Source organism: Notolabrus celidotus, chromosome 19, assembly GCF_009762535.1.
Source record: "Notolabrus celidotus isolate fNotCel1 chromosome 19, fNotCel1.pri, whole genome shotgun sequence".
NCBI lineage: Eukaryota > Metazoa > Chordata > Actinopteri > Labriformes > Labridae > Notolabrus > Notolabrus celidotus.
The window spans coordinates 1,350,368-1,378,308 of record NC_048290.1 but is presented as its reverse complement, the minus strand read 5'-3'; the positions used below and the strand labels follow the sequence as shown (position 1 = coordinate 1,378,308).

General features: G+C 40.9%; 1 protein-coding gene across 1 annotated transcript; it reads left to right on the top strand.

Moving 5' to 3' along the window:
* On the top strand, positions 1 to 27,941 carry LOC117831089 (metal transporter CNNM3). The gene is made up of 11 exons (XM_034709590.1): positions 1 to 745; positions 895 to 1,229; positions 2,131 to 2,307; positions 3,599 to 3,756; positions 6,500 to 6,643; positions 6,728 to 6,886; positions 9,093 to 9,262; positions 11,600 to 11,696; positions 13,124 to 13,254; positions 14,936 to 15,062; positions 19,987 to 27,941. The coding sequence occupies exons 1-11, from the start codon at positions 38 to 40 to the stop codon at positions 20,034 to 20,036; spliced, it is 2,256 nt and encodes a 751-aa protein (XP_034565481.1). The 5' UTR covers positions 1 to 37; the 3' UTR covers positions 20,037 to 27,941.

Below are 27,941 nucleotides of genomic sequence, written 5' to 3'. Positions count from 1 at the left end.
ACATGACCCGCGCGGAGCCAGGCTGACCAAATCCAATATGGTGGCCAGCTTGGCAGGTCTCCGGGTCCTGTTGATGTTATTGTTGTTCTGCGGGATCAGGGACGGCTCTTGCAGCCTGGAGGCCCCGCTGGTTCTGGGGCTCAGACTGGAAGACCCGGCGGGTCTGGTGTGCATGAAGGACCGGATCATCTCTGCGCCAACAGGATCCAGGTTCAGGATCCGTCTGTTCGGGACTGACCTGAATGCGAGCTGGCCGTGGGTGGCGTTCGCAGGGGGGGCTGGTGGAGCAGCAGGGGGGGTCGGGGATGCTCCAGACCCCTGCACGAAGGAGACCAACAGAAAGGAGTCCTCTTTCCAGGTGACGGGGGACTTCAAACCGGATGAAGCCTACAGTGGACTCATAACGGTCCAGGTCCAGAAGAAGAGCCTCCCTGCGGGGGCAGCTGGAGGCGAGCAGACCTTCCACCACCTGTGCGTCCGGAACGGGGAGGGATGGGTCTCTGTGGGCCCGGACAGGCTGCGGGTGAACACGGACAGGGGTCTCCCCGTAGACCACATCCCGCCGTGGGGTCTGGCTGTGCTCGTAGTGCTGCTGCTGGTGGTGTGCGGGGTCCTGAGGACTGTGAACCTGAGCCTGCTGTGGCTGGACCCCGTGGAGCTCTACGTCCTGCACAGCTGCGGGTCCGAGGAGGAGAAGAGGGCCGCCAAGCGCCTGGAGCCCATCAGGAGGAGGGGGAACTTCATGGTGAGTCTCTGAAAACCTCCAGACTTACATCATGTTATCTGTGAAGGTTCTCAGTCATCCAGGTCCTGGTACTCCAAAGACTGGTCCATAAGGGATCAAGCTTTGGAATCCTGTCTTGTTGTTTGTTCTAACATGTGGGTCTCTCTTAGGCCTGCTCCCTGCTGTTCCTCTGTGTTCTGGGACACTCGGTCCTGGGGGTCCTCTTGTACCGGGCTCTGGGTTCCATCCTCTCCGCCGTGTTCACCAGCGGCTTCCTTATCTTCTTCCTGGCTGAGCTGGCCCCCCACATCCTGTGCTCGGGGTACGGGTTCCAGCTGGCCCCGGGTCTGACCTGGCTGGCCCAGGTTTGCATGGTGCTCACCTGTCCCCTGTCCTGCCCTCTGGGGCTAATCCTGGACCTGGGGCTCAGGAGGGACATCAGCACCTGTGGGATCAGGGAGAGGGCGATGGAGATGATCCGGACTAGTGTGAACGACCCGTACAGGTAGACAAACACACACCAACACACAAACACACCAACACACACACACACCAACACACACACACACACCAACACACAAACACACCAACACACACACACACACACACACACACACACACACACACCAACACACAAACACACCAACACACAAACACACCAACACACCAACACACAAACACACCAACACACACACACACAAACACACCAACACACAGACACACCAACACACAAACACACCAACACACAAACACACAAACACACCAACACACAAACACACACCAACACACAATCACAAACACACACAAACACACAAACACACCAACACACAAACACACCAACACACACACACACACAAACACACCAACACACAGACACACCAACACACAAACACACACACACACACACACACACACCAACACCCCAACACACAAACACACCAACACACCAACACACACACCAACACACAAACACACAAACACACACACACCAACACACCAACACACAAACACACACCAACACACAAACACACCAACACACCAACACACAAACACACCAACACACCAACACACCAACACACAAACACACCAACACACCAACACACAAACACACAAACACACACAACACACAAACACACCAACACACACACACACCAACACACCAACACACAAACACACCAACACACCAACACACACACACACACACACACACACCAACACACAAACACACGATCACACCAACTCACAAACACACAAATACACCAACACACCAACACACCAACTCACAAACACACAAACACACGATCACACCAACACACCAACACACCAACACACACACACACACACCAACACACCAGCACGTTGTGTGTGTGTTACCGGTCCTCTGATCCACGTCTCTCTCCCTGCAGTGAGTTCGTGAAGGAGGAGTTCAGCAGAGGGATGCTGCGCAGTAAGACGGTGGAGGACATCCTGACCCCCCTGAAGGACTGCTTCATGCTGCCCAGCTCGGCGGTCCTGGACTTCTCCACCATGTCTGAGATCATGCAGAGCGGATACACCAGGGTGCCGATCTACGAGGAGGAGAAGTGAGAGCTCAAACACAGACCGGTCAGATCAGTCACAGCAGGGGGTCTAATCGAGCTGTGACACGTTCATGTTGGATCCTATATTTAATATTTCAGATAAGTTAATAAATATTTGACCTCCTCTGTGAGGAGTTGCTGCAGTATGAGGAGGAATATTGCAACACAGTGTCGTGCAGAAATCCTGACAAAGTTGCAAAATGTCACATTTAATATTTACCTGAAAGATAAAGACATTCAAACATTTGAATGACTGACCCTTAAAGTGAAACTCTAAAGTAAATCAAACTGAGATCTTTAGACATCAAACTTTAAATCTGAAGCTGATCTAGAAGTATAAATCAGTGACTTCCCTCAGTAGGAAACATTGTACCTGTTAGATATCTTATTATTCTAACAGAAGAAAAACACAGAGGAGGTTAATGTTTAAACTTTTCTAACTTTTACTCGCTTACCTAACTTTCCACTCGGCGACCTTTTAGTAGTTTTCATTCATGATGTTTGTTTATTTACCAACGATGAGTTACAGTGAAGTGATTTCCTGTCACACAGACACACAGGGAGCTTCACATGTTGTGCCAGAAACAGTTTCCCTGAGGATCAGGTGTTATCGTTTCCCTACATGTGTCAAATAGGAATAGACCGATTATCGGCGCCGATATTCGGCATTTTGACGCATGTCGGCATCTGCCTTTTTCTAAAATCCAACGGCCGATAAGAGATCAATTTAAATCTGGGTTATTTTGGCTTAAAATTCACTAAGTCATTATTTGTTTAAGTTTTCATTGAACTTTATAAGACATGCTGCTGAGCCTGGGAGCTCCCTGCACTGTTTGTTAGAATTTTAAAACAAAGATGTTTATTGTCTTAAGATAAAAAAAAACTTATATAAACATATAAAATAAACATATGCTTAAAGGCATTTAAACAAAATTAAGTGTTGGATTTTGTATTATTCAAAATTTTGACGCCAATATTTTCCCCTTTGACTGCAAATGAATATCGGCTCCAAATATCGGTTATCCTTGACTACTAATAATCTGTATCAGCCCTGAAAAAACCATATCGGTCTATCTCTAGTGTCAAATTAAACCGTCCTCAGAGCACTAAGGGACATTCACATATCCTCCTAACATACCTGCACATTTAGAAACACATCACTCACTGCAAAAATCACCAAACTCTCAAAAAAAGCATGAAAATAAAGGAATAATAACTCACATGTTTCTCTTTAATAAGTCACTAAATGTGAAATAAATGATAAAGAATAACAAACTTGTGTTTGGTCCTCCAGGTCAAACATCGTGGAGATCCTCTACGTAAAGGACTTGGCTCTGGTGGATCCAGAAGACTGCACCCCCATGACGACCATCACCAAGTTCTACAACCACCCGCTGCACTTCGTCTTCAACGACACCAAACTGGACGCCATGCTGGAGGAGTTCAAGAAAGGTACGGCCAACACAGATGTATTAATTATTTTTAAGATTCATTTAGAGTTAAAAACTCAAAACATCTCAAAACCTGATCAAATAAAACTAAAAGTAACACTGCACAGGTATTTAAAGTGTACTGGCCCTTTAATGAAGAAGTGAAGGCGTTTTTCAACCGGAGGAACTTTACCCCTGAACTAAGTAGGTTTTGACCGGTGGACCCAGGGTCTGAATTTAGTTCAGGGGTAGATAATCTCCCCCCTATGAAGCCCCTGCTAGAGGGGTACTACTTTTCAAAGGTCCCAGCACTTTTGGGGGGCGGGGCCTGCAATGATCTGATTGATAGAATCACACACATCTGTGATTCACTTGATTTCTCTTTCTTTCATTAGTTTTTATTTGTTCTATCTTTTTTGTATGTGTGTGTACTTTTCAAAAGAAGAAGCTGGGATTCTCTTGATTTAGCAGCTTTAGCAACCAAAACACTGTCCGATCTCTGCCACGGCTTTTTGAGTTCAAAAGGATTTTAAAGCCGTGTTGAAACGTCTTATTCATTGCTTTCTCCATGTTTTTAACCGCAGGTGAAAAATTTTCACTTATTTTCAAGTCTTTTCTGCTTTTGGAGCACAATTTCAAATTTGAGGAAAATTAATTTTTTCGACAGGCTCTGTGTCAACTTTTTTGTCAAATTTTTTTGTCAATTTTTTTTTTCAAAAATGTAATTTTCAAAAAACAAATTGTCAAATTTTATTTTTCAAATCCATTTCAAAAAAAAAAATTTTTTTTAAATTCTTGTGAAAATTTTTTTTTTTTCAAAACATATTTTTTTTTCAAAACATTTTTTTTGTCAAACATTTTTTCAAAAAGAAAATTTCAAAAAAAAAATTTTTCAAAAATGTTTTGTTTCAAATTTTTCCAAAAACCATTCACAGTCATTGTTTTTTCCATCTGTGATTCACTTGATTTCTCTTTCTTTCATTAGTTTTTATTTGTTCTATCTTTTTTGTATGTGTGTGTACTTTTCAAAAGAAGAAGCTGTGATTCTCTTGATTTAGCAGCTTGTAACAGTAGTCTTCTCTCAGCCCACCGTGAATGCGTCTCTCCTCCCGGTGTTCCGGTTTTAAAAGTGACCCTGTAAACTGGAGACCTTCAGCTGAACGTGTCAGTGTTTGTGGAGTTTACACAGCTGTTGAAACACAGAGGGAGTTCCTGGTAATGCAAACTAGTTACGTTTTTATTAAGATTTCAAAATATCCTCATCAGATATTTAATGATGGTCTAAAGACGTTTATGAGGGATGCATCCGGCTTAGAGTCTCCAGTTAACAGGGTCACTGTTTAAACCAAAACACCGGCCGATCTCTGCAATCACGGCTTTTTGAGTTCAAAAGGATTTTAAAGCCGTGTTGAAACGTCTTTGCTACTCGCACTTATCCTTATCTCCTCTCACGTGTTGATTCATTCATTGCTTTTTCCATGTTTTTAACCACAGGCACAACATTTTCACTTTTTTCTCACTTTTTTCTGCTTTTGGAGCACAATTTCAAATTTGAGGACAATTTATTTTTTCGGCAGGCTCCAGGTCAAATTTTTGTCAAATTTTTTCCCAAAAATTTTTTTCAAAAAATTTTTCCAAAAAAATTTTTCCAAAAAAAAATTTTCCCCAAAAAATTTTTCTGTCAAATTTTATTTTTCAAAAAAAAAAATTCAAAAAATTTTTTTTCAAAATTTTATTTTTCAAAAAAGAAAATTCAAAAAAAAAAATTTCAAAATTTTTCTTGTGAAATTTTTTTGGAAAAATTTTTTTGTTTCACATTTTTCAAATAACCATTCACAGTCATTGTTTTTCCATCTGTGATCTCTTGATTTCTCTTTCTTTCATTAGTTTTTATTTGTTCTATCTTTTTTGTATGTGTGTGTACTTTTCAAAAGAAGAAGCTGTGATTCTCTTGATTTAGCAGCTTGTAACAGTAGTCTTCTCTCAGCCCACCGTGAATGCGTCTCTCCTCCCGGTGTTCCGCTTTTAAAAGTGACCCTGTAAACTGGAGACCTTCAGCTGAACGTGTCAGTGTTTGTGGAGTTTACACAGCTGTTGAAACACAGAGGGAGTTCCTGGGAATGCAAACTAGTTTAGTTTTTATTAAGATTTCAAAATATCCTCATCAGATATTTAATGATGGTCTAAAGACGTTTATGAGGGATGCATCCGGCTGAGAGTCTCCAGTTAACAGGGTCGCTGTTTAAACCAAAACACCGTCCAATCTCTGCGATCACGGCTTTTTGAGTTCAAAAGGATTTTAAAGCCGTGTTGAAACGTCTTTGCTACTCGCGCTTATCTCCGCTCACGTGTTGATTCATTCTTTGCTTTTTCCATGTTTTTAACCTCAGGAGCAAAATTTTAACTTATTTTAAACTTTTTTCTGCTTTTGGAGCACAATTTCAAATTTGTAGAAAATTTATTTTTCCGGCATGCTCCAGGTCAACTTTGACAATTTTTTTTTTGTCAATTTTTTTTGTCAAATTGTTTTTTTCAAAAATTGTTTTTTTTCAAAAATTGTTTTTTTCAAAAATTGTTTTTTTCAAAAATTGTTTTTTTCAAAAATTGTTTTTTTCAAAAATTGTTTTTTTCAAAACATTTGATGTACTTGCAGCTCCCGCATCCTCAATCAGAGCACTTCACGTCACAAACACACCTGACACTGAAGACGTTCACAGACCCGTCAGTGGACACAGGCCCTAACTCTCTGACCTCTGACCTTTCAGGGAACTCTCACATGGCGATCGTTCAGAAGGTGAACAACGAGGGAGAGGGGGATCCGTTCTACGAGGTGCTGGGATTGGTCACCTTAGAGGACGTCATCGAGGAGATCATCAAATCAGAGATCCTGGATGAATCTGACGGCTACTGTAAGCATCTAAAGAGTCGTTTTTAAATGTTTTCTGTTATAAATGTTTGATATCTGAACCCTCCACCCTGACCTCGTCCTGCAGTGGACAGGAAAGTGAAGCGTCCCCTCGCCCCGCTGGAGATCCCTCTGGAGCCTCGCAGCGTGCACGAGGAGTTCTCTCTCTTCAAGCCTCCCGAGGGGGAACCCAAGATCCAGACGTCACCGCAACTCCTGCTGGCTACTCACCGCTTCCTCTCCAGAGGTGTGTGTGTGTGTGTGGGTTTGAATCTTTACCTGTGAGACCGTATCAAAGGGAAAACATGACAGCCTGAGAGAGTTTGTGGTTGAACATGAACCTCAGATTAGTCACAGTTTAACACCTCATGTGTAATCATTGTGTTTGCTGTTAAACATGTCAGGGATGATGTATAGTGAGCAGGTTGTTGTGCAAATTAGAACCCTGACAGCGTGTGCAAAGTCCCCTCCTCGTGTCCTTGAAGAAAGTTCTTTTATTCATTTATTTATGGTTGATTTTTTGAGCTTTTTTAAGCCTTTAATGAGAGATAGTGAAAAAAGAGAGTGGGGTGCAGCTTTGAGGACTTTATCCTCCATACATTGGGTGCATGAGTTAGCTGCTAACCCAAATTAGAAGATGATTTTTTTTTCTTCCAGGATTTATTTTATTGGCAAATTGCAAACTTTAAAATAAATGTCATTATTAAAACTTCTTTTCATGTTTTAAACATAATCATATGTATATATATAAAAAACAGAAAAATAATAATAATAATATTAATAACTGAATCAAATAAAATAAAAAAACATAAATAAAAATTAAGAAATATAATAAAATACTACTAATAATAACTATAAGAATACTAAATATATACATACATACATACATACATACATACATACATACATTGAAATAATAAATATATCTACTCAATTCTATCTTTTCATGGGACAACTCTGAAGAAATGACACTTTGATATAATGTAAAGTAGTCAGTGTACAGCTTGTATAACGGTGTAAATGTACTGTCCCCTCAAAATAACTCAACACACAGCCATTAAAGCTGGGGTTGGCAGTCTCAGAAAACTAGCATGAATTTGAATGTAGCATTTCCTCAGGACTCCGTCTAACCCCTCCCCTCCTCCCTCGGAGCTCCTCCAAAACAACGCCCCCCCCCGCTCACATACACGAGCGCCGCTGACTTGCGACCATATGATGGTGACCGACTCAAAACCGGTCCTCGCCAAAACATTCTCATAGTGAAAGTTAAAAACACAAACAAACATGGCTGCTGTTAGTACTCACAACTGTCATTCTATATTATCCAGTTGTCCTGGTGACACGATATCAGGAGGGAAGTTATAACACATATATAACACTGTAACAGCTCTACTGTTTGTTAAACCTGTTCAGTGTAGATGCTCTTAATTCCTACAGTGTTGACGGTCAGTGAAGGCATCAGGAGAGGTGTAGAGTGTGTGAGCGGGAGAGAGGAGAGACAAGAGGAGAAGTTCTTCATTCATTCAAACATTGATTGTTGCTTTGTTGGTTGGCGTGGTAACGGCCGACAGTGACCGGTTATTAAAGATCAACGTGTTCAAGACTCAGCTCGTCATCACTACAGCGTCCGGATGGACGGACGCTACAGTACATCTACATTTCTTTAGGACTTACTAAATGTCATTAGTTCTTCTGCTTGTCAGAGCCCCCGTGGTGAGAGCTTTTTAGACTCTGATCCGGACTATAGTCCTGAGCAAAGCACCTCATTGGGTCAGAGGGGACAGGCCTGAGGTGGAGTGAGAGGGGCAGTCAGTAGAGTCAGGGGAAGCAGAGGCAGGAGACGGGGACTCAGAGTGCACGCAGGGGAAATGTACGCTCTGCAGGAGGCGGGCAGAACGGCAGGACGGGATTTGAATGATTTAAAATTTTGGCACCCAGAAAAGGCTGATTGGTTGGTGTTTTCTCAGGTTTACTCCGGCTGTAGATAGCAGCTTTTCTTCACTCTTTTTTAAGAACACATTATGTATTGATTACCATCAGGACATAAAGATCATTTTAACCAGTATAACAAAAAGTGGATCTAAATCTGAACACCAACCCCAGCTTTAAGTTTAAGCAGCCCTGTCTCACTTCCTCGTCCCTCAGCTGAAGAGAAATGCAGCACAAAGCTGTAAATTCACAGGTTTTTAATCATCTCATCCACCTCAGGAATGTGTGATAGACATTTATAACTCATGACACGCAGGAAAGCGACTCACCTCAGCCTGCTGTGTGTGTGTGTGTGTGTGTGTGTGACTTAGTGTTCTCCTTAGACAACCAAACAGCATCATTATCATCCTAACAGAGGTGTTCAGTGTGCTGTGTTTTAACTTTTAATACTCAAAATGATAAAAAGGAGAAGTTTTGTGTCACAAAAGAAAGTATGAACGTCTGGTTTCTCCTCTCCCCTGCAGAGGTGGAGCACTTCAGCCCGGCTCGAGTCTCCGAGAAGGTCCTGTTCCACCTGCTGCGTCACCCCAGTGTCAACCAGGAGGTTCACTTTGACCCCAACAACCGTCTGAGCGCGGGTCACTACCTGTACACCAGAAACCACCCGGTGGATTACTTCATCCTGCTGCTGCAGGTTCGTTCTGGTCTCGTCTGTTTCTTCTGCCTTTCTTCCTCACTCTGCAAACAGCTGTTTAAATCACGAGGCTACTTGTCTACCTAAATGTTAGAAGATGTGTGTCTAACATGAGTCTGGTCCTGCTGGAGGTTTCTGTCTGTTAAAGGAAGTTTGTCCTTGCCACTGTAACTTAGTTATGCTGCAATAGGCTTAGACTGACACACTGGGATCCTGTCTTTCCCTCTCTCTCCTCTCTCTGCCTGTCTCTCTCTTAAACTCTTCCTGTCCCATTAAAGTTACTAACCATAGACCTTTCTGGAGTCCCTGAGCTCCCTTGTCTCGTAGGTTCCTCTGGATCTCTGCTGTAGATTCATTTATTGGGTCTGTTATTCATCCTTTCTTTCTTTCTGTCTGTCTGTCTGTCTTTCTTTCTTTCTTTCTTTCTTTCTTTCTTTCTTTCTTTCTTTCTTTCTTTCTTTCTTTCTTTCTTTCTTTCCTTAATTTCTTTCATTCCTTCTCTTTCCTTCCTTCTTCCTGCCTTCCTTCCTTTCTGCTATTCATTTATCCTTTCATTCCTTTCTTTCTTTCCCTCTTTATTCTTTCCATTTTTCTTCATCCTTCATTTCTCCTTTTCTTATCCCATCCTTTCCTTCACCATTTCTTCTCCTCTTTTTCTTTCTTCTGGTCTCCCTCTCTTCTCAGCTGTTTAAATCACGAGGCTACTTGTCTACCTAAATGTTAGAAGATGTGTGTCTAACATGAGTCTGGTCCTGCTGGAGGTTTCTGCCTGTTAAAGGAAGTTTGTCCTTGCCACTGTAACTTAGTTATGCTGCTACAGGCTTAGACTGACACACAGGGATCCTGTCTTTCCCTCTCTCTCCTCTCTCTGCCTGTCTCTCACTTTAACTCTTCCTGTCCCATTAAAGTTACTAACCATAGACCGACCTGGAGTCCCTGAGCTCCCTTGTCTCGTAGGTTCCTCTGGATCTCTGCTGTAGATTCCTTTATTGGGTCTGTTATTCATCCTTTCTTTCTTTCTGTCTGTCTGTCTGTCTTTCTTCTTTCTTTCTTTCTTTCTTTCTTTCTTTCTTTCTTTCTTTCTTTCTTTCTTTCTTTCTTTCTTTCTTTCTTTCTTTCTTTCTTTCTTTCTTTCCTTCATTTCTTTCATTCCTTCTCTTTCCTTCCTTCTTCCTGCCTTCCTTCCTTCCTGCTATTCATTTATCCTTTCATTCCTTTCTTTCTTTCCCTCTTTATTCTTTCCATTTTTCTTCATCCTTCATTTCTCCTTTTCTTATCCCATCCTTTCCTTCACCATTTCTTCTCCTCTTTTTCTTTCTTCTGGTCTCCCTCTCTTCTCAGCTGTTTAAATCACGAGGCTACTTGTCTACCTAAATGTTAGCAGATGTGTGTCTAACATGAGTCTGGTCCTGCTGGAGGTTTCTGCCTGTTAAAGGAAGTTTGTCCTTGCCACTGTAACTTGCTAAATGCTGCAAAGTGCTCTGCTCATGGTGGATTAAGATGAGATCAGACTGAGTCCTGTCTGGAAGATGGGACTGGATCTGATCCGGTCTTGGTGTTGGGTCTTTGAGGACAGTCTAGACCTGCTCTGTTTGGAAAGAGTCTGAGGAGAACATTTGTTGGGATTTGGCACTTTATAAATAAAGATTGATTGATAGTAAAATGCATCTTTAGATTCATGAAAACAAAAGATACAAATCCACAAAGAGTGAGTCTGCAGAGTTTAAAACCTGAAGGGACAGGAAGTGATGGATTCTTGCAGGTTTTGAGGTCACATTTTCAGCCACATTGAATAAATGAAACAGGGTTAAAGGATGTTAAGTGCCTTTATATTCACCAGACATCGACAGCTGCACAGGAGGAAATGATTTAAAGGAATAGTTCTGTGTTTGTTTGAAAGATTCTCCAAATAAAAAGCAGAAACAGGAAGAAAAATCACAAAATATTAAAGAGGGATGGAGGAAAGATAAATAAAAAACAAGAGCAAGCAGAGTGGGAAATAATGTGCTTCTTGCAAAAAGTTTCAGCAGACATCAGGTATTCAGAAAGTTTGTTTCACAGGTGAGGAGGACAGATTCAAACTGACTTTGCTTAAGAGAGAATGAAAAGTCCAAAGCCTGCAGAAACAACACTGCAGAACTGAAACAGCTCTAAGTTTGACAATATCTTGATTTCAAGTTCAAAATAAGTTGTTTTGTGGTTTTAATCTTCAGTTTGTAGTTCACGTCTGCTTTATTTTTATAAAGAATAACATTTCAGTCTCCCTCCCTCCTGTGTGTGTGTGTGTGTGTGTGTGTGTGTGTGTGTGTGTGTGTGTGTGTGTGTGTGTCCCCTCAGGGCCGTGTTGAGGTGGAGATCGGGAAAGAGGGGCTGAAGTTTGAGAACGGGGCGTTCACGTACTACGGCGTGTCTGCGCTGACGCTGCCATCTTCAGGTGAGAAGGAGAACTGCAGGAGGGCCTGACAGGAGGCTGTTCATGTGGGTTTAAAGCAGGGGTGTCCAAAGTGCGGCCCGGGGGCCAATCGCGGCCCAAGGTCCATTGATTTATGGCCCCAAGCTTCCTTCTTAAATTGTGTTATTCATAGCAATTAAATTAATCACCTTCTGAATCATCTGAACATTTGCAGTTTCTTTCAAGCACACAAACAAAACTAAAGTCAATCCAGAAACGTCTCAAAAAGCTTCAGATGGACTCCCTGTCTAAAGCCAAAGCTCTGGGAATTCTGCAAGACATCAGTAAAGAAGAAACACAAGAACTCTTAAAGCTGACAGGTTTTCAAATTAATGTTTTTATCACGATGTGAGAATGTCAGTAAAAGTTCAGAAGCCACAAAAGAGGACACAAGAATTAGGAAATTGTGCAGAAAAGGCAAAATTTGGTGAATAAAAATTGTTTAGAACACAGGAAAAGAATGATTGTGTTCTTAAAATGTTGTCTGCTGGTCAGAAAAGTCTTAAAAACAACATGAAAAAGAAGTGTGAGGAAATCCAGATCGTGATCCTGCCATAGAAAAACAATGAGACAATATTTTTTTCCCACATTAAAAATGATGATAAAGTTTGATCATGTTTACATGGCTTGTGGAGAACTGAGGACTACCTAGTTACTGATTTATTGAGATAAAAAGTAAAATAATTGTTATTAAATATTTCATATATAACTTTTAGGATTCCTAAGTCTCAGTAGGAGCCACTGGCCATGAGGTATTCTGACAACATCATATGTGGCCCTCTTTGAAAAATGTTTGGACACCCCTGGTTTAAAGGATGCTGGACTTCCTGTTTTAATTGGGATGATGCTCCTTAAACTCACTTAGGGCTGCAGCTCATTATTGATCAATATTAACTACACATTATACATATACATATATTCAACGCTTCTGTTTATACTTTATTATTTTATTTGATCTTTATTTTATTTTATTCCTTATTCAATTAATTCTAATTATTAGTTGACTTTCTTACATACTGTTTATAAGAGCTCTGTAATGCCCGAGTTTCCCTCCCAGGGTTAAATAAAGTATTTCTGATTGATTCTGATATTATTCAATTAGAGATGATTGAGTTTTCAACCAATCCAGACCCTCCAAACATTCAAATCACAACCACATAAATAAGTTAATAAGTAACATTTCAAAATAAGTGCATTGTTTGTTTTCTTCTTTAAGTTAAATCATTTATTGTGATTTTAAAACAACAAATATAAACCTGTTTAAAATGAAGCGTTTCTTAAAGTGACAGCGCTCCATGTTTACATAACCTGAAGTTGATACGAGTCGGCACATCGCCATTGTGCTGACCCTGTATGTGTGTGTGTGTGTGTGTGTGTGTGTGTGTGTGTGTGTGTGTGTGTGTTTCCAGTGCACCAGTCTCCAGTGTCGACCCAGCGTCACTCTCCCAGGGATCCCTTTGAGTCGGCAGAAGCTACGAGCCCGTCCAGCTACTGTCCTGACTACACCGTCCGAGCGCTCACCGACCTGCAGCTCATACGGGTGTGTGTGTGTGTGTGTGTTTATGTGTGTTACACAACTTACACAACATTTCTACAAGCTAATCTTTTTGGTGAACCACGTCTAACCAAGTGTTTGGTACCTATCATTATAGAACACATCGTGCTGCCTTAATCCTAAACTAGCATGAATTTAAGATTTGATTTTACACATCCAATCAGCGAAACAGGCGTTCTGTTTAAAATGCTCTGCCTGCCTTCTCTTCCTGCTTCCACTTTACACCCCTCCTCCACCTCTGCTCCTCCTTTCTGCTGTGTCTGATTTTTACCAATGTCATATGTATTGTCACTGATGCTCACTCTGTTCTGTACCCTGGCGGTCTTTGCTGCTGCTCTCCATGAGCTCTCCATTTTCATGTACACAGATAAAAGAGGGGGAGGTGTGCTCTCCCCACCTCAGGCTTAGACATTCCACTTATGCACGTGCAAGGGCAGGGGTCTTTGCTGTGGCTCTCCCTGCCTTGTCTTTTCATGTATGCACATTAAAGAGAGGGTAGATGTGCTCTTCCCACCTCAGGCTTAGACATTCCACTTATGCACATGCAAGGGCAGGGGTCTTTGCTGTGGCTCTCCCTGCCTTGTCTTTTCATGTATGCACATTAAAGAGAGGGTACATGTGCTCTTCCCACCTCAGGCTTTTTACTTTACAAGTAGGCACATGGAAGGACAGGGGTCTTTGCTGCTGCTCTCCCTGCGACATCAAAGAGAGGTGAGGTGTGCTCTTCCCACCCCAGGCTTATATTTTGATTTATTTTCCCTTTCTCTTACTAGGTTAGTTAATTGAGAACCAATTCTAATTTACAATAACAACCTGGGCTTAGGTATTCCACGTAGGCAAATGGAAGGTATGGGGTCCTTCCTGCATCTCTCCCTGCCACATGAAAGAGAGGGGAGGTGTGCTCTCCCCACCTCAAGCTTAGACATTCCACGTATGCACAGGCAAGGGCAGGGGTCTTTGCTGTGGCTCTCCCTGCCTTGTCTTTTCATGTATGCACATTAAAGAGAGGGTACATGTGCTCTTCCCACCTCAGGCTTTTTACTTTACAAGTAGCCACATGGAAGGACAGGGGTCTTTGCTGCTGCTCTCCCTGCGACATCAAAGAGAGGCGAGGTGTGCTCTTCCCACCTCAGGCTTATATTTTGATTTATTTAACCTTTATTTTACAAGGTAAGTCAATTGAGAGCCAATTCTAATTTTCAATAACAACCTGGGCTTAGGCATTCCATGTAGGCAAATGGAAAGTCAGGGGTCCTTCCTGCGTCTCTCCCTGCCACATGAAAGAGAGGGGAGGTGTGCTCTTCCCACCTCAGGCTTTGACATTCCACATAGTCATGTGGAAGGACAGGGAGCTCCCAGACAGCGGTCCTGACTGAAGTGTTTTTTTTACAGTGAAGTGTTTAGTGTAATGAAGTCCTTTTAATGTTTGGGACACTATCAGATAAAAACAGGCTGATAGATGCTGCCACACCTGAGTCTGTAGGTAAACTGTGTCAAACTGGTCTTATGATATAAACATCATCACTTGAATATTTCCTGCTCCGAAATTATTCAAGGAGGTGGTGGGAAAAGTTTCATCTTTTTATGTACCACAGCTCAAAACCTCTGAGATCCTTCATTCATGACTTTGCCTGACTCTTCTCCTCCTGTTGTCGGCATTTCTCAGGTGACACGTCTCCAGTATTTGAACGCTCTGATGGCGTCCCGGGTCGGTCAGAGTCCAGATCCACCTGAGATTAAGATCCTGCCCAACAGTCAGACCAAGCTGCTCAACGACAGAAACACCACACAAGGTAGCTGTGCTCAAAACCCCGTCTGACCCGCCTGCCGGATCTCAAACTAACTTTAATCACTTTGACTAAAAAAACCTCTGGTGGTATTTTCTGAATGTGCTTTCCTGTTTGCCTTCAGCTCAACTGAAATAACTCTCTCTCTCTCTCTTTTCTTTTCCTTCCTCGCGTGCCTCCACGTCTTCTCTGGCCCGCCCAGAGTTTCCTGTAAACTTTTCATTCTTTGATACCATTGAGAACTACTGTTAGTCCTTTGTTTGCATGAGGTAAATGAAATGCAGCCCGTCTGTGGCATGGCAGACTCAGACACCAACACACACCGAGGACAAAGACGATTTACCAAACACACACTGACCCTGAAACACTCCCCCTCTCTTCTTAAACATGTAACGGGACTGTTTTTACCCTCCACCTTGTAAATCAACGACTCCCTCTGAGTGCATTTTATCTCTTTAGGCAGATTTCTTTGTGTACAAGTGTACATGTGTGTGTCCTGTCTTATCCCTGCTTCCCCCTGAAATCATCACATTAACACTGCGTCCTGTTTCAGCTGCTCGCATCCTTCATAAAACGCAGTCATGTCAGGTTGTTGCAAAGAATATTAGACTGGAGGTAACAAAAAGGGGCGTGTGCCGATGTTTTAAAAGCAACAGGAAGTTATTTCTGTAGTTTCGATCACTGATACGGCGGCTTATCGACACACGGAGGCCAAGCTGCCGCTCTGTCTCGCCGCCACGACTCGGTGAAATCTCAAACAGACTTGTAACATATATTTTTTAAGATTCTGTGACTTACGATTCAAGGAGATATCATTTTTTACAATTGTGAATAAACAAATGTAAATATGCTTTAAAATCAAAGAAGAGAAAATCGCACAGAAATTTTAAAAAATGCTTTGTTTAGGGAAACGCACCGACCACTTTCTCTGTCATTTAAATCAGAACACACAAACATGCAACACATATCTTTAGATTGAGTGTGACGTACTGTTCCTTTAAGAGAATCACTGTGAATGAAACTCCAAAATGACGAATCAAAGGAACAAATGCTTTGAAAATCGCATCCTTACTACGAGGCATCACTCGCTCATATCTGAACACATCAAAACAAATCTTCTGATTTAGTGAGATTGATCAGCTCCTGAGGATGCAATTTAAAAGAATAACTATTGTTAATAAACATCCAGGAGTACAATGAGGAAATAAAGGAACAAAGCTTCCCGTACACGCAACTACTTCAAAAATCACAACCCTTCTCTGCCCCATAAATCAGGGAAATCTGAATTTAATGCAACACGCAACGTCCGATGTGGTGTGACTTACAGTTTCCAAAAGATATTAATATTTACAAAACCATTGGGAATGAATGCCCAAATATACGGGGACAGAAATGTTAAAAAAGCAGCATAAAGAGGAGAATTCTACAATAAAAGGATACGTTTTTTAAGTGTGTAACACCAATGTGACGTAAAGAAAAGTGATGGAACAAAGGAGGTCAGAAGAACAAATACAGAGCACATCACCCCAAAATAAAAAACTTACATAAAGAAAAGAAACATTCACACGAACGGATGGAAGACCGCAAAACCCCAATTTTGTATTGGTCATTTTACCCAAAAACAAAATCAACAAACTTATAAAACTTTCCAGAGTTCATCCCCAGAGGACTCACCTTAGAACAAGAGCAGGAGATAAGTTCAAGTAAATATAAAACATGATTATAAGACCAATAACAGGCAATATTAATTTCATGATGTAGTACATTTGGTAAAGAGACGAGATTCGTGCACGAAAAACAGAATCCACAGTCTGCTGGTCTTTTGGAAACTTGCACCCTTACTACGAGGCATCACTCGCTCATATCTGAACACATCAAAACAAATCTTCTGATTTAGTGAGATTGATCAGCTCCTGAGGATGCAATTTAAAAGAATAACTATTGTTAATAAACATCCAGGAGTACAACGAGGAAATAAAGGAACAAAGCTTCCCGTACACGCAACTACTTCAATAATCACAACCCTTCTCTGCCCCATAAATCAGACAAATCTGAATTTAATGCAACACGCAACGTCCGATGTAGTGTGACTTACAGATTCCAAAAGATATAAATATTTACAAAACCATTGGGAATGAATGCCCAAATATATGAGGACAGAAATGTTAAAAAAGCAGCATAAAGAGGAGAATTCTACAATAAAAGGATACATTTTTTGATATACTTTATTTGTTCAAGTGTGTAACACCAATTTGACGTAAAGAAAAGTGATAGAACAAAGGAGGTCAGAAGAACAAATAAAGAGCACATCACCCCAACATAAAAAAAACTTACAGAAAGAAAAGAAACATTCACACAAACGAATGGACGGACGAAAATCTCAGTTTTGTATTGGTCATTTTACCCAAAAACAAAATCAACAAACTTATAAAACTTTCCAGAGTTCATCCTCAGAGGACTCACCTTAGAACAAGAGCAGGAGATAAGTTCAAGTAAATATAAAACATGATTATAAGACCAGTAACAGGCAGTATTAATTTCATGATGTAGTACATTTGGTAAAGAGACGAGATTCGTGCACGAAAAACAGAATCCAAAGCCTGCTGGTCTTTTGGAAACTTGCACCCTTACTACGAGGCATCACTCGCTCATATCTGAACACATCAAAACAAATCTTCTGATTTAGTGAGATTGATCAGCTCCTGAGGATGCAATTTAAAAGAATAACTATTGTTAATAAACATCCAGGAGTACAACGAGGAAATAAAGGAACAAAGCTTCCCGTACACGCAACTACTTCAAAAATCACAACCCTTCTCTGCCCCATAAATCAGACAAATCTGAATTTAATGCAACACGCAACGTCCGATGTAGTGTGACTCACAGTTTCCAAAAGATATTAATATTTACAAAACCATTGGGAATGAATGCCCAAATATACAGGGACAGAAATGTTAAAAAAGCAGCGTAAAGAGGAGAATTCTACGATAAAAGGATCTATTTTTTTGAGTATGTAACACCAATGTGACGTAAAGAAAAGTGATAGAACAAAGGAGGTCAGAAGAACAAATACAGAGCACATCACCCCAAAATAAAAAAACTTACAGGAAGAAAAGAAACATTCACAAGAACGAACGGAAGACCGCAAAACCCCAATTTTGTATTTGTCATTTTACCCAAAAACAAAATCAACAAACTTATAAAAGTTTCCAGAGTTCATCCTCAGAGGACTCACCTTAGAACAAGAGCAGGAGATAAGTTCAAGTAAATATAAAACATGATTATAAGACCAATAACAGGCAATATTAATTTCATGATGTAGTACATTTGGTAAAGAGACGAGATTCGTGCACGAAAAACAGAATCCACAGCCTGCTGGTCTTTTGGAAACTTGCACCCTTTTTTTCTGCCTCATAATTTCTCCACATCTAAACCCACAAACTTGCAACACATATTTTTAGATTCTTATAGTTCCCTGGGATTTCATTTATACAAGAAGTGTTGTGATTTAACATCCGTAAGGACACGAAGGAACTGAAGGAACAAAGCTCGCCTCGTAACAGTTGAATGTGGGTCACATTCCTTCTTCAAGTCATTTCTCGGTCAGATCTGAACGCACATTTGTGGAAATATAGTGTTTGATTAAACGTGACTTACAGTTCCTTTAGGATATAATTCAATACAAACATAATGACATCGTCAAATCTGAGGAAACACTTAAAACAACAACGTAGGAACTGGAAACGCACCCTCTCTTCTCAGCCCTACTTGATCACACTGATGTAAAATTAAAGAAACATATTTTTTAAATCTAGTGTGACGTCCAGTTCCCAAATATATATAATGATACAGAATAATCATTTCAGAGAAACGCCAAAAATGACACTTTGAAATCAAAGACACAAAGCGCACCTTGTTGTTATTGGGGATCTGTACGGGGAACTACTTTGTAAATCGCACCTTTACTTTGAGACATGTCACCGTCGAATCCAAACACACATTTACATGTTTGATTTACACTCACAAAGTATTTCATTTTTTACAATATCAGGAATAAATGTGAACGAAAACTACACTTTGAGCCATATCTGTCATATTTAATCACACTATATAATATAAAGAAGAATTTTTAAGATTCAGTGTGAGCGAGAGTTCCCAGAGATGTTATTATTTACAATAAACATTGTGAATAAACATCCGTAGTTACAAGAGAGAATCAAAGGAACAAAGCGGATCGAAAGAATCGAAGGAATACCGTCGGACGACTTTGAATTTGTCGCCCCGTCTTCGAGGAAGTTCTCGGCCATAGCTAAACACGGATTTAAAAAACATGTCTTAAGACTCATTCATTTTTTTCAGTATCCAGTATGAATAAATGTTAATTATCATGGTAGTTAGAGAGCGGGAGAAAGCGCACCTTAAAAACGGCGATGCACCGGATGAGGCTCTGATCAGTCAAATCTAAACTTGCGTACACGAAACTCATATTCAGTCTCTTTCAGTTTGAGAGGATTTCATTCGTTCCACATTTTGTTGTAAATATGTTCCTAAACACAAACGACCCGACGGGATTAAAGCTCATCTTTTTTACCGCAGAACTTACCTGAGAATTTTACAGTTTTTATGTTTTCTTTAAAATCAAAGTAATCCAGTGATTAGTGTGTATTCATAGATTCACCACAAACAGGAAATGATAACACAACATGTTAATGATGCTTTGTTCCTAAAAAAGAACAAAGAGAGTATTTTAAAGAAGGAGGAATTCTTCTACTTCCCTAACACTCCTCTCTGTGTGCCATCCTTCACATCAGCCGCCGCCGCCGCTCTTGTTTCCTCTCTTTTATATTAACATCACATTAACACCATGTGTGTCCGATGTCGCCGTCACGCACTCACCTCAGCTCTCCTCTCATTGGTCGGGTCCCCACAGGTGGCAGTAAAGCTGCGGAGAGCTCCACAGAAGAAGAGGCTCATGGGTAGTAGCGTGGCGCTGCCGTCTGCCCGCCTCGCTCCTTTTTAAGCAGAGATTTAAAGTGTTCTTGTTTTTCTTGTTGAATCATCTATGGCTGGATCGTAGTTATTGGACAAAACTGGAGTGAGAGTGATTTTATGTGTCTGTTCTTTAGATCCCCCCCGCTCACACTTCATCTCCATCCTCATTCCTGTTCGTGCTTTTCATTCAAATTATTATTTCATGTTGTTTTATACACTTTGGACTCTCGTGTATATATATATTATATATATATATGTATGTTAACATGGCGATGCCTTTCTTCCAGGTGTCACCTCTTGTATTAAACTCTGCATCGCCATTCCTCATTTTTGCGTCTCTGGGTGCCAAAGCTTCACGTGTGTGTGAGTGTGTGTGAGTGTGTGTGTTGTCCATGTTCACGAAGTATCCGTCCGTTTGAGACACTAAAAACACACAAGCTGGCCAAAAGCTGGTTTGCACATGAAGCGTGAGCTCTCTCAGTCGTATTAAGCTAACGTAGAAGCCGCGTCTTTACGCCCTCGAAGGTGCTTCCTGTCAGACGTGCAGAACGCGTGTGAAATGCCAAAAACTATAATTACAAACCCACCTTGCATGGCGAAGGCGTAACGTATTTCCAAAGTGTCCCTGAATGTTATTAGATTAACAAAAAGCAATGCAGAGGTCAGCAAAGTTCATACCGATATTAGGGCTGCCACAAACGATTTTTTTTTATTTTTTATTTCAAATATTTTTATTGAGTTTTCAACACATATGACAATACAAAACACAGCACACACAAATACAAAAAAAAAAATAAGACAGAAAACACCGGGGTTGGGCGGTAATGTTCTACATTGCCACAGATGGTACTGTATTGTGCAAAACAAGGAAGACGAACAGGTCTCTGCGGCAGTGATAGTAATACCTGACATAGTGCAATAGCCCTTCCCACCCTCCCATCCCCTCCCTCCATCCCCAGCTGTCCTGAAAAATTGAGGCGTAATATGTAAGAGTCAGTTTGCAGCGCACCACACAGAGTCAGATCTTACTTCTTATGCCAAGGGCCGTATAAAAGCTCATCTTATGATGGTTTAGTTTGGGTGTCATGAAAGTAGACTAAGAAAGGGTCCCATGTCTCATAAAATTTCCTCTTCGAGCTACTGATAGAAAAACGTAGCATCTCGAGTTTAAGACAGGACATTACATCCTGACGCCACTGGTCAAGCGTGGGCAGGGCAGCACCCTTCCATTTTAGCAGGATTGCACGTCTGGCCAAGAGCAAGGCAAAGGCAACCATGCGGTGTTCTGTAGGAGTGAGGTGGGGGTTATCTCCACCAGCAATACCAAACAGGGCAAGAGTAGGGCTAAGATTAACATTTTTCTGTAATACTTTAGACAAGGTGTGGAATATATCATGCCAGAATTTCTGCAACTTAGGACACAGCCAGTACATGTGTATCAGGGAAGCATCATTACAATTGCACTTGTCACAGGTGGGAGTTATATCGGGGTAGATACTGGACAGCTTGACCTTGGACATGTGAGCCCTGTGGACCACCTTAAATTGAAGCAGACAGTGTCTAGCGCAGATGGAGGATTTATGTATTGATGATAGAATGGAGTCCCATTGGTCATCAGATATGTGTCCCAAGTCCTGTTCCCAAGCCGCCTTAATCTTGTCCAGTGGTGAACTTATCAGCTTCGAAATGGTATTGTGTAATTTGGACAGTGCACCTCTGGACAGTGGATCGAAGGAGAGAAAGGTGTCAATTGGGTTAGCTATGGGTACTGAGGGGAAACAAGGCACAACCGAGCGGACATACTGTCTGACCTGTAAATACCGAAAGAAATGTGTTTTGGGTAGGTTGTATTTCTCAGTCAGTTGATTAAAGGAAACAAAACAGCCGTCTTCAAACATGCACGCAAATGACCTGATGCCCCTTTCATGCCAGGTCCGAAAAGTCGAGTCAGAGCGCGAGGGGGTGAAAAGGTGGTTGGAAGCAATCGGACTCAGAGGGGAGAAGAGTTTGTATCCAAAAGATCTCCTAAATTGGGTCCAACAAACGATTATTTTGATAATCGACTAGTCACCGATTATTTTTGTGATTAGTAATGGGATCATATGTAAATTGCAGCTTATCTCCGCATTATGCAGCTGCTCTTATATAACCATCATCGGTTTCCAGCTTGAAGTGTTTAAGGTATGTGCTAACTAAAAATAAAGACAATTACGATGATAGTTCATTCAACTTTTAATGAACTTTGCAGCTTGCAGCAGCATTTCTGACATGTTTTAATGTGATAGTGAAAACTAAAATGAAGGCACAATGGTAACAAATTGTCCAAATTGAAGAGGAACATTTTTTTTTTTTAGCACTGTAACGTAGCGTTATATAATATTAGCATCATCGCATTTCCTATTCAAACATGACGTCGCTGTTAAGTAACTAGCTCACTGTTGACGTTAATGTTAGCAGCTAACTAGCCCATTAGCTTACCGAGACGGCTGTTCCTCTTTGTCAGAAATGGAATCAGCCATGACGTGCTTCCTTTTCAGACGCTTCAGACGTTGAAGTGAAGGAAAGTTCTTTTCACATTCTTCTCTTTTATTTTGGAGAAATGCTCCCGAACTTTCAAGCTCCTTAGCCGGCTAGCCGTGATACTGTTTGGGCGTAACTTTTCCGGTGACATCACGGCTGACCCCGATTACCACTACTGCACATGTGCATAAAGGACAGACAGACAGCGGCAGTTTGGAGAGAAAAACAAAGCTTCAAAAAATAAACGATGACGTCGATTATTAAATAAGTCGTCAACGATTTTGATCGTCGACAACTAGTCGACTAATCTTGGCAGCCCTAGCCGATATACATGCTAGCAGACGTTATCTTAAGTTTCTCAAAGCTCAGTAAGCAGATATGTAAACTTTCTTACATGAGATTTAATACAAAAAACAATGCTTGACATTCTATAGAAAGTATATAAAATATCAGATATCCCCAACATGTAGAGTTTTAGTAATTTAAGCATAAAAAACAAATTGAATGTGAATGAAAGAGCCAGCCAGTATCACATAATATTATATTTATTATTCTGTGTTTTTTTCAGCTAAAAGGCTCAAAAAGTCTTGGTTTAAAGTTTTTCTTCCAGACATTAAGGAGAAAAGTACTCTCAAAGAAATGTTGATATATAATAGAAAGAGTCGTTAGCGGCCGATTTTGATTTCTGAAGGTTTTGGTGATTCCAAAAATGCAAATCTGCTTTTGCTTCTCTTCTTCCAGCTCTGTGAATGTGCACATTTACAGCTTTATGTTACTGCAGTTTAAAGTTCTTTGGGTGGAGGACCATCACGAAAGATTAAGACTAAATCTTTGTTTGTATGAAATTATTATTATTATTATGAATCCTTCTCTTTAACAGCTTAAATAAATCAAATAATATGTCCTTGCAGCTTTATGCTATTTTTCGTTGGCCAAGCTTTTGAAGGATGGAAATAAAACCTACAAAAACATAAAGATGGAAACACTTTTTGGCGAATCTTGTGATGTTTTTGGACGTTTGAGAAAAAGTGCCAAGCCAGGAACCTTGACCACCTGCATGACTGAGTGTGTTGTCCAGCAGAGGGTGCTGTGAGTCTGACGACTGCACTGATCTCATTGTGTGTGTGTGTGTGTGTGTGTGTGTGTGTGTGTGTGTGTGTGTGTGTGTGTGTGATTTCAGACAGTGTGACTGACAGATCATAAAAAACCATGCATGTGGTCGGATTCAGCTGTGCTCATTCTGCTGCTAATGTTTTATCAAAGCACCTTGTTAGCCGCCATCTTTGTTTCCCCACATACAAACATTCCTTTGTCACATTCGTGTGTTTCGTCTTTGAGTGTGTGTGTGTGTGTGTGTGTGTGTAGTATTTGTCTTACATGTCAGCGATCAAGCATCCAGCTTCCACCTGAACTCCATTTCCAAGTTGTATGTTGTGATCTTAACATGCGTTTGAAGAAACCATGCATGTGAAGTCAACATGTGAATATGTCACGTATGGCCTCTGAATAACCCGAACTGTGTCCCCTGTTTTTATACGTTAATATATTAATAATGAGAAGGAGGAAACGCCTGAGTCTACAGTTTGTTTTAGTGCAGTACTCAAATCTATGAAAAGAGAGTTTATGGTCGTCTTGGGTCGTACCGGCCTCGAAGCAACTCTGACAAAACGCACAAAACTCAAAAATTCACTCTCATGGTGTTTTAAGACCATTGAGAAGAAGAAGTTTCTTAAGAGTAAAGCTGCAAACAAAAAGTCACGAGGGGAATTTACTTGCGGTAAGCAAGGCGAACCACACGAAAGTATGCCATTTCCTGTGTTAGTGGGATTTTGAAAGATGTAACTCTGTAAAATCATAGCTTAGGTTAAAGCAGTGATAAGTGAGTTACCTGAGACAAACGTTTTATTTTTAAGAACTCTAAATAAATCCAAACACACGAAATAATGCCATTTCGTGTGTTCGTGGGATTTCTAATAATGTATCTCAGGAGAAATTCATAGAAATTTGTGGCTTGGGTTAAACCAGAGATAATATCAAATAACCGGGTCATCAAACTTGAGTAACCTGAGACAAACATGCATTTTGCTTTTGCTCAGTAGGGCAGCATTTTTGTAAACTCTAAATACATCCGAACACACGAAACTATGCCTTTTCCAGTCCCTCCAGGAAGTTGCGATTTCGCCGCAACTTTCCCGCAAATTTGACCAATTACATGAATCTCAGCCCCTGTACGTCATCGGTTTCATCATCGATTTCGCTTCCTTGTAACATAACATAAACATAAGTCCTCACTTGATCGGAGAAAAAACACGCACGGAGAACGGGTGAAAAAGAAAAGCAGTGTGACTGCCCCCTGGTGGCTGGCTGCAGTATAGGTAAAAAAATCCGTCTCCTCCATTCATTTGAATGGGGGAGCAGTCAAACTGTAAAAATAAATACACGCCGTACGAATGTTTCTCCCATCCGTATGCTGTGGTGATATGTAGTTAGTATTTGACTGTTTTGTGTCCAAGGTCTCTTTTTCCTGAAAAGTTTCTTCTTCGTTAGTTATTAGAGGTTAAAAAACGGGGTTTTACTTCCTGTTTGATTGACAGCCGCCGTAGAACGAAACTTCAAAGAACACACAGCGTCTTGTGACGTCACGCTGTAGGGCGGAGCTTGTTACCGTGGCTTCACAGGCTCTGGCTGCACAATGGCGGCGCCCAGGAGAGGGATTTTTTGGCTTCAGAACCGTACAACGGGAAGAGGCGGAGCAACGCTGTCCATTTTTATTTACAGTCTATGGCGTTCGTGACAGACACAGCCGGGGGACGTCTGTTTAATATTTCATGTTTGACGTTGTTGCCGTGGTTACCGTAAAAAGCTCGGCGTCTACAGCTTGATTTAATCCAGTTTGGTGAAACATCAGACACATTTAGTAAGTTTGGATCAACTCCTCGTCATCAAAGATGAAGATGCATTTCAGAGTGCCGTGAACTGACTGACTGCCTGTGCCTCTGTCGCTGCGAGGTGCATTTAGGGACCGTCGTAAAAGTGCAATACAGTCCTTTCATGGCATTTTACTGTGAGTCAAGAGAATCAAAATACAGTCAGTGGTCACATCAAGAATTTTTTCTAAAAAAAACCTGTAATTTAGTGTTTTTACTCGCCCCTGAGATGTGATTGGGGGAAAAAAAGCACACAAAAAGCTGTCGCAAAATCAGGCTTTTTTGGGCCGCAATCCTGGAGGGACTGCATTTCGTGTGTTCGTGGGATTTTGACAACTGTAACTCAGGAGAAATTCATAGAAATTGGTAGCTTGGGTTAAAGCAGTGATAAGTGAGTTACCTGAGACCAACATTCATTTAGCTTAGCTCAGGTTTTATGAACTCTAAATACATCCGAACACACGAAATAATGCCATTTCGTGTGTTCGTGGGATTTCAAAAAAAGTAACTCCCAACAAATTTGTGGGTTGGGTTAAACCAGCGATAATAAACAAATAACCTTGTCGTTAAACTTTCATGAGTAACCTGAGTCATTCTCTAAATCAGTGGTTCTCAACTGGTCTGGCTTCGGGACCCACCATCACCCCTTAGTGATAAGCCGCGACCCAAATCAAGGAACATTTTTCAATTTATCAAATTGATTCAATATAAAGATGGTGCGGTTTGAACCTGAGATACAGAATATCAGATTATGCCAACACACAAAATAAACAAGTGTACTGGTAAACCCAAAACGACCAGCAGGTGGCGATGCTAGAAGAAGAAATATGCCCTTTCACATTCTTTTAGCTGCATTTTAATGTAAATTAAAAAGTGCATATTAGGGACACAAGGTTCCAAGAATATCATGCACATACATGAAACAACCAACTAGTGAGAACTAGTTTCAAAGAGATTCAAAAATATGTATTTTTGGCATAACAACATGTTAGAATAAAAATGATGCATTTTTTCCAAATGACGGTTTAATTTTGACGGCATCATACTAGGAAAAAAAACTTACTTTGATTGTCTTCCTCTATCCTGTAAAATGCACGGTTTCACTTAGCATTACAGGGCAATATCGCCACCTACTGTCCTGGAGTGTGAATAGATAGCACAGGAATTTTTATTTTTTATTTACTTTTTTTTTTCCCACCCGAAGTCCTGCGACCCACTCAAAATGAGTCCACGACCCACTTTTGGGTCGCAACCCACCAGTTGAGAAACACTGCTCTAAATACATCCCACCCTCGTCTCACGCTCATGCTGTTAACTCGAGCCACTCTTGAACTACGAGTGAACGTAGCTAGCATGATTTGTTGGATTCAGGTTTCTAATTTTAACTGCGTATAGAGATGGACGACACATCTTCACCTTCTCCAGATGCACAAAAGTGAAACCAAAACACTCACGATTGTGGAAAGTTCCTGACTCCCGTGTTAGTGTTCCCTCTCAACGTTCCTCATCTACTGATTGGTCGACAGAGCTGTCAATCATGATGTCATCTTGTCTTTTTTAGCATTTAGTAACCAGTTGCAACAAAACTTTACAGAAAAACGAAGCCTTGGATTTAAATTAGTATGACATGAGCTAACTATAATGACTGAAAATACTCAATTTTATAGTTTGAAACGTGTTCCATGTGTTAGCACAAAGGAGGCAGGCTTTAAGAGCTACTCAGCAACCAACCAGCAGGGGGAGCTCTAAATCTAAATGTGTTGCCCTCGCTTTATGAGTTCGTACATGTCGTCTATCTTTTCAAACCGTTTCCTCACGGCCGGTACGAACAGACCGAACATGAAAACTGAGTACTGCGTTAACACAAACATGTAGAAATCAAGTGTTGATTCAGAGTTGGTGTCTGATCAGCATCGCTCTCTGTCGCTGCGTTCTGATTCCCCCTCATGTGTGTTTGACTCATTCAGTGTTATCACTCTCGAGCATATCACCGTATTCCCTGAGAAAACCTCCGACTCTGTGATTCTGAGTAAATATTTTCACTTGTTTACTTTGTTTTGTTATAATAAGTTAATTTCTATGGTATCTGAGGACTGAATGTAAAAAGGTAATCATAACTTTGTGCTACTTTTACTGATGGAGAGAAATGTTATGGAGAGCTGTGTATTAATATATGACTGCTTAGATAGAACATCATTTTTTAGTTTTTAGGTAATGGGTCTCAGTTTTCAGGTACAAGAACACTGTTGTTATAAATACGGATTATTAAAAAAACAGTTGAATCAATTCCTCCGTCTGTCTCGGTTACATTTGTGGAGAACTTTTAGATATGTTTGTTTTTTTCCAGGAATGCTGCCAGTTTTGGGTGCATTGAGTCTCCATTGCATTTAACACTTTCAATAATAAAGTTTCATAGGAAATAAAATCAAACCTGTTTAAAAAAGTG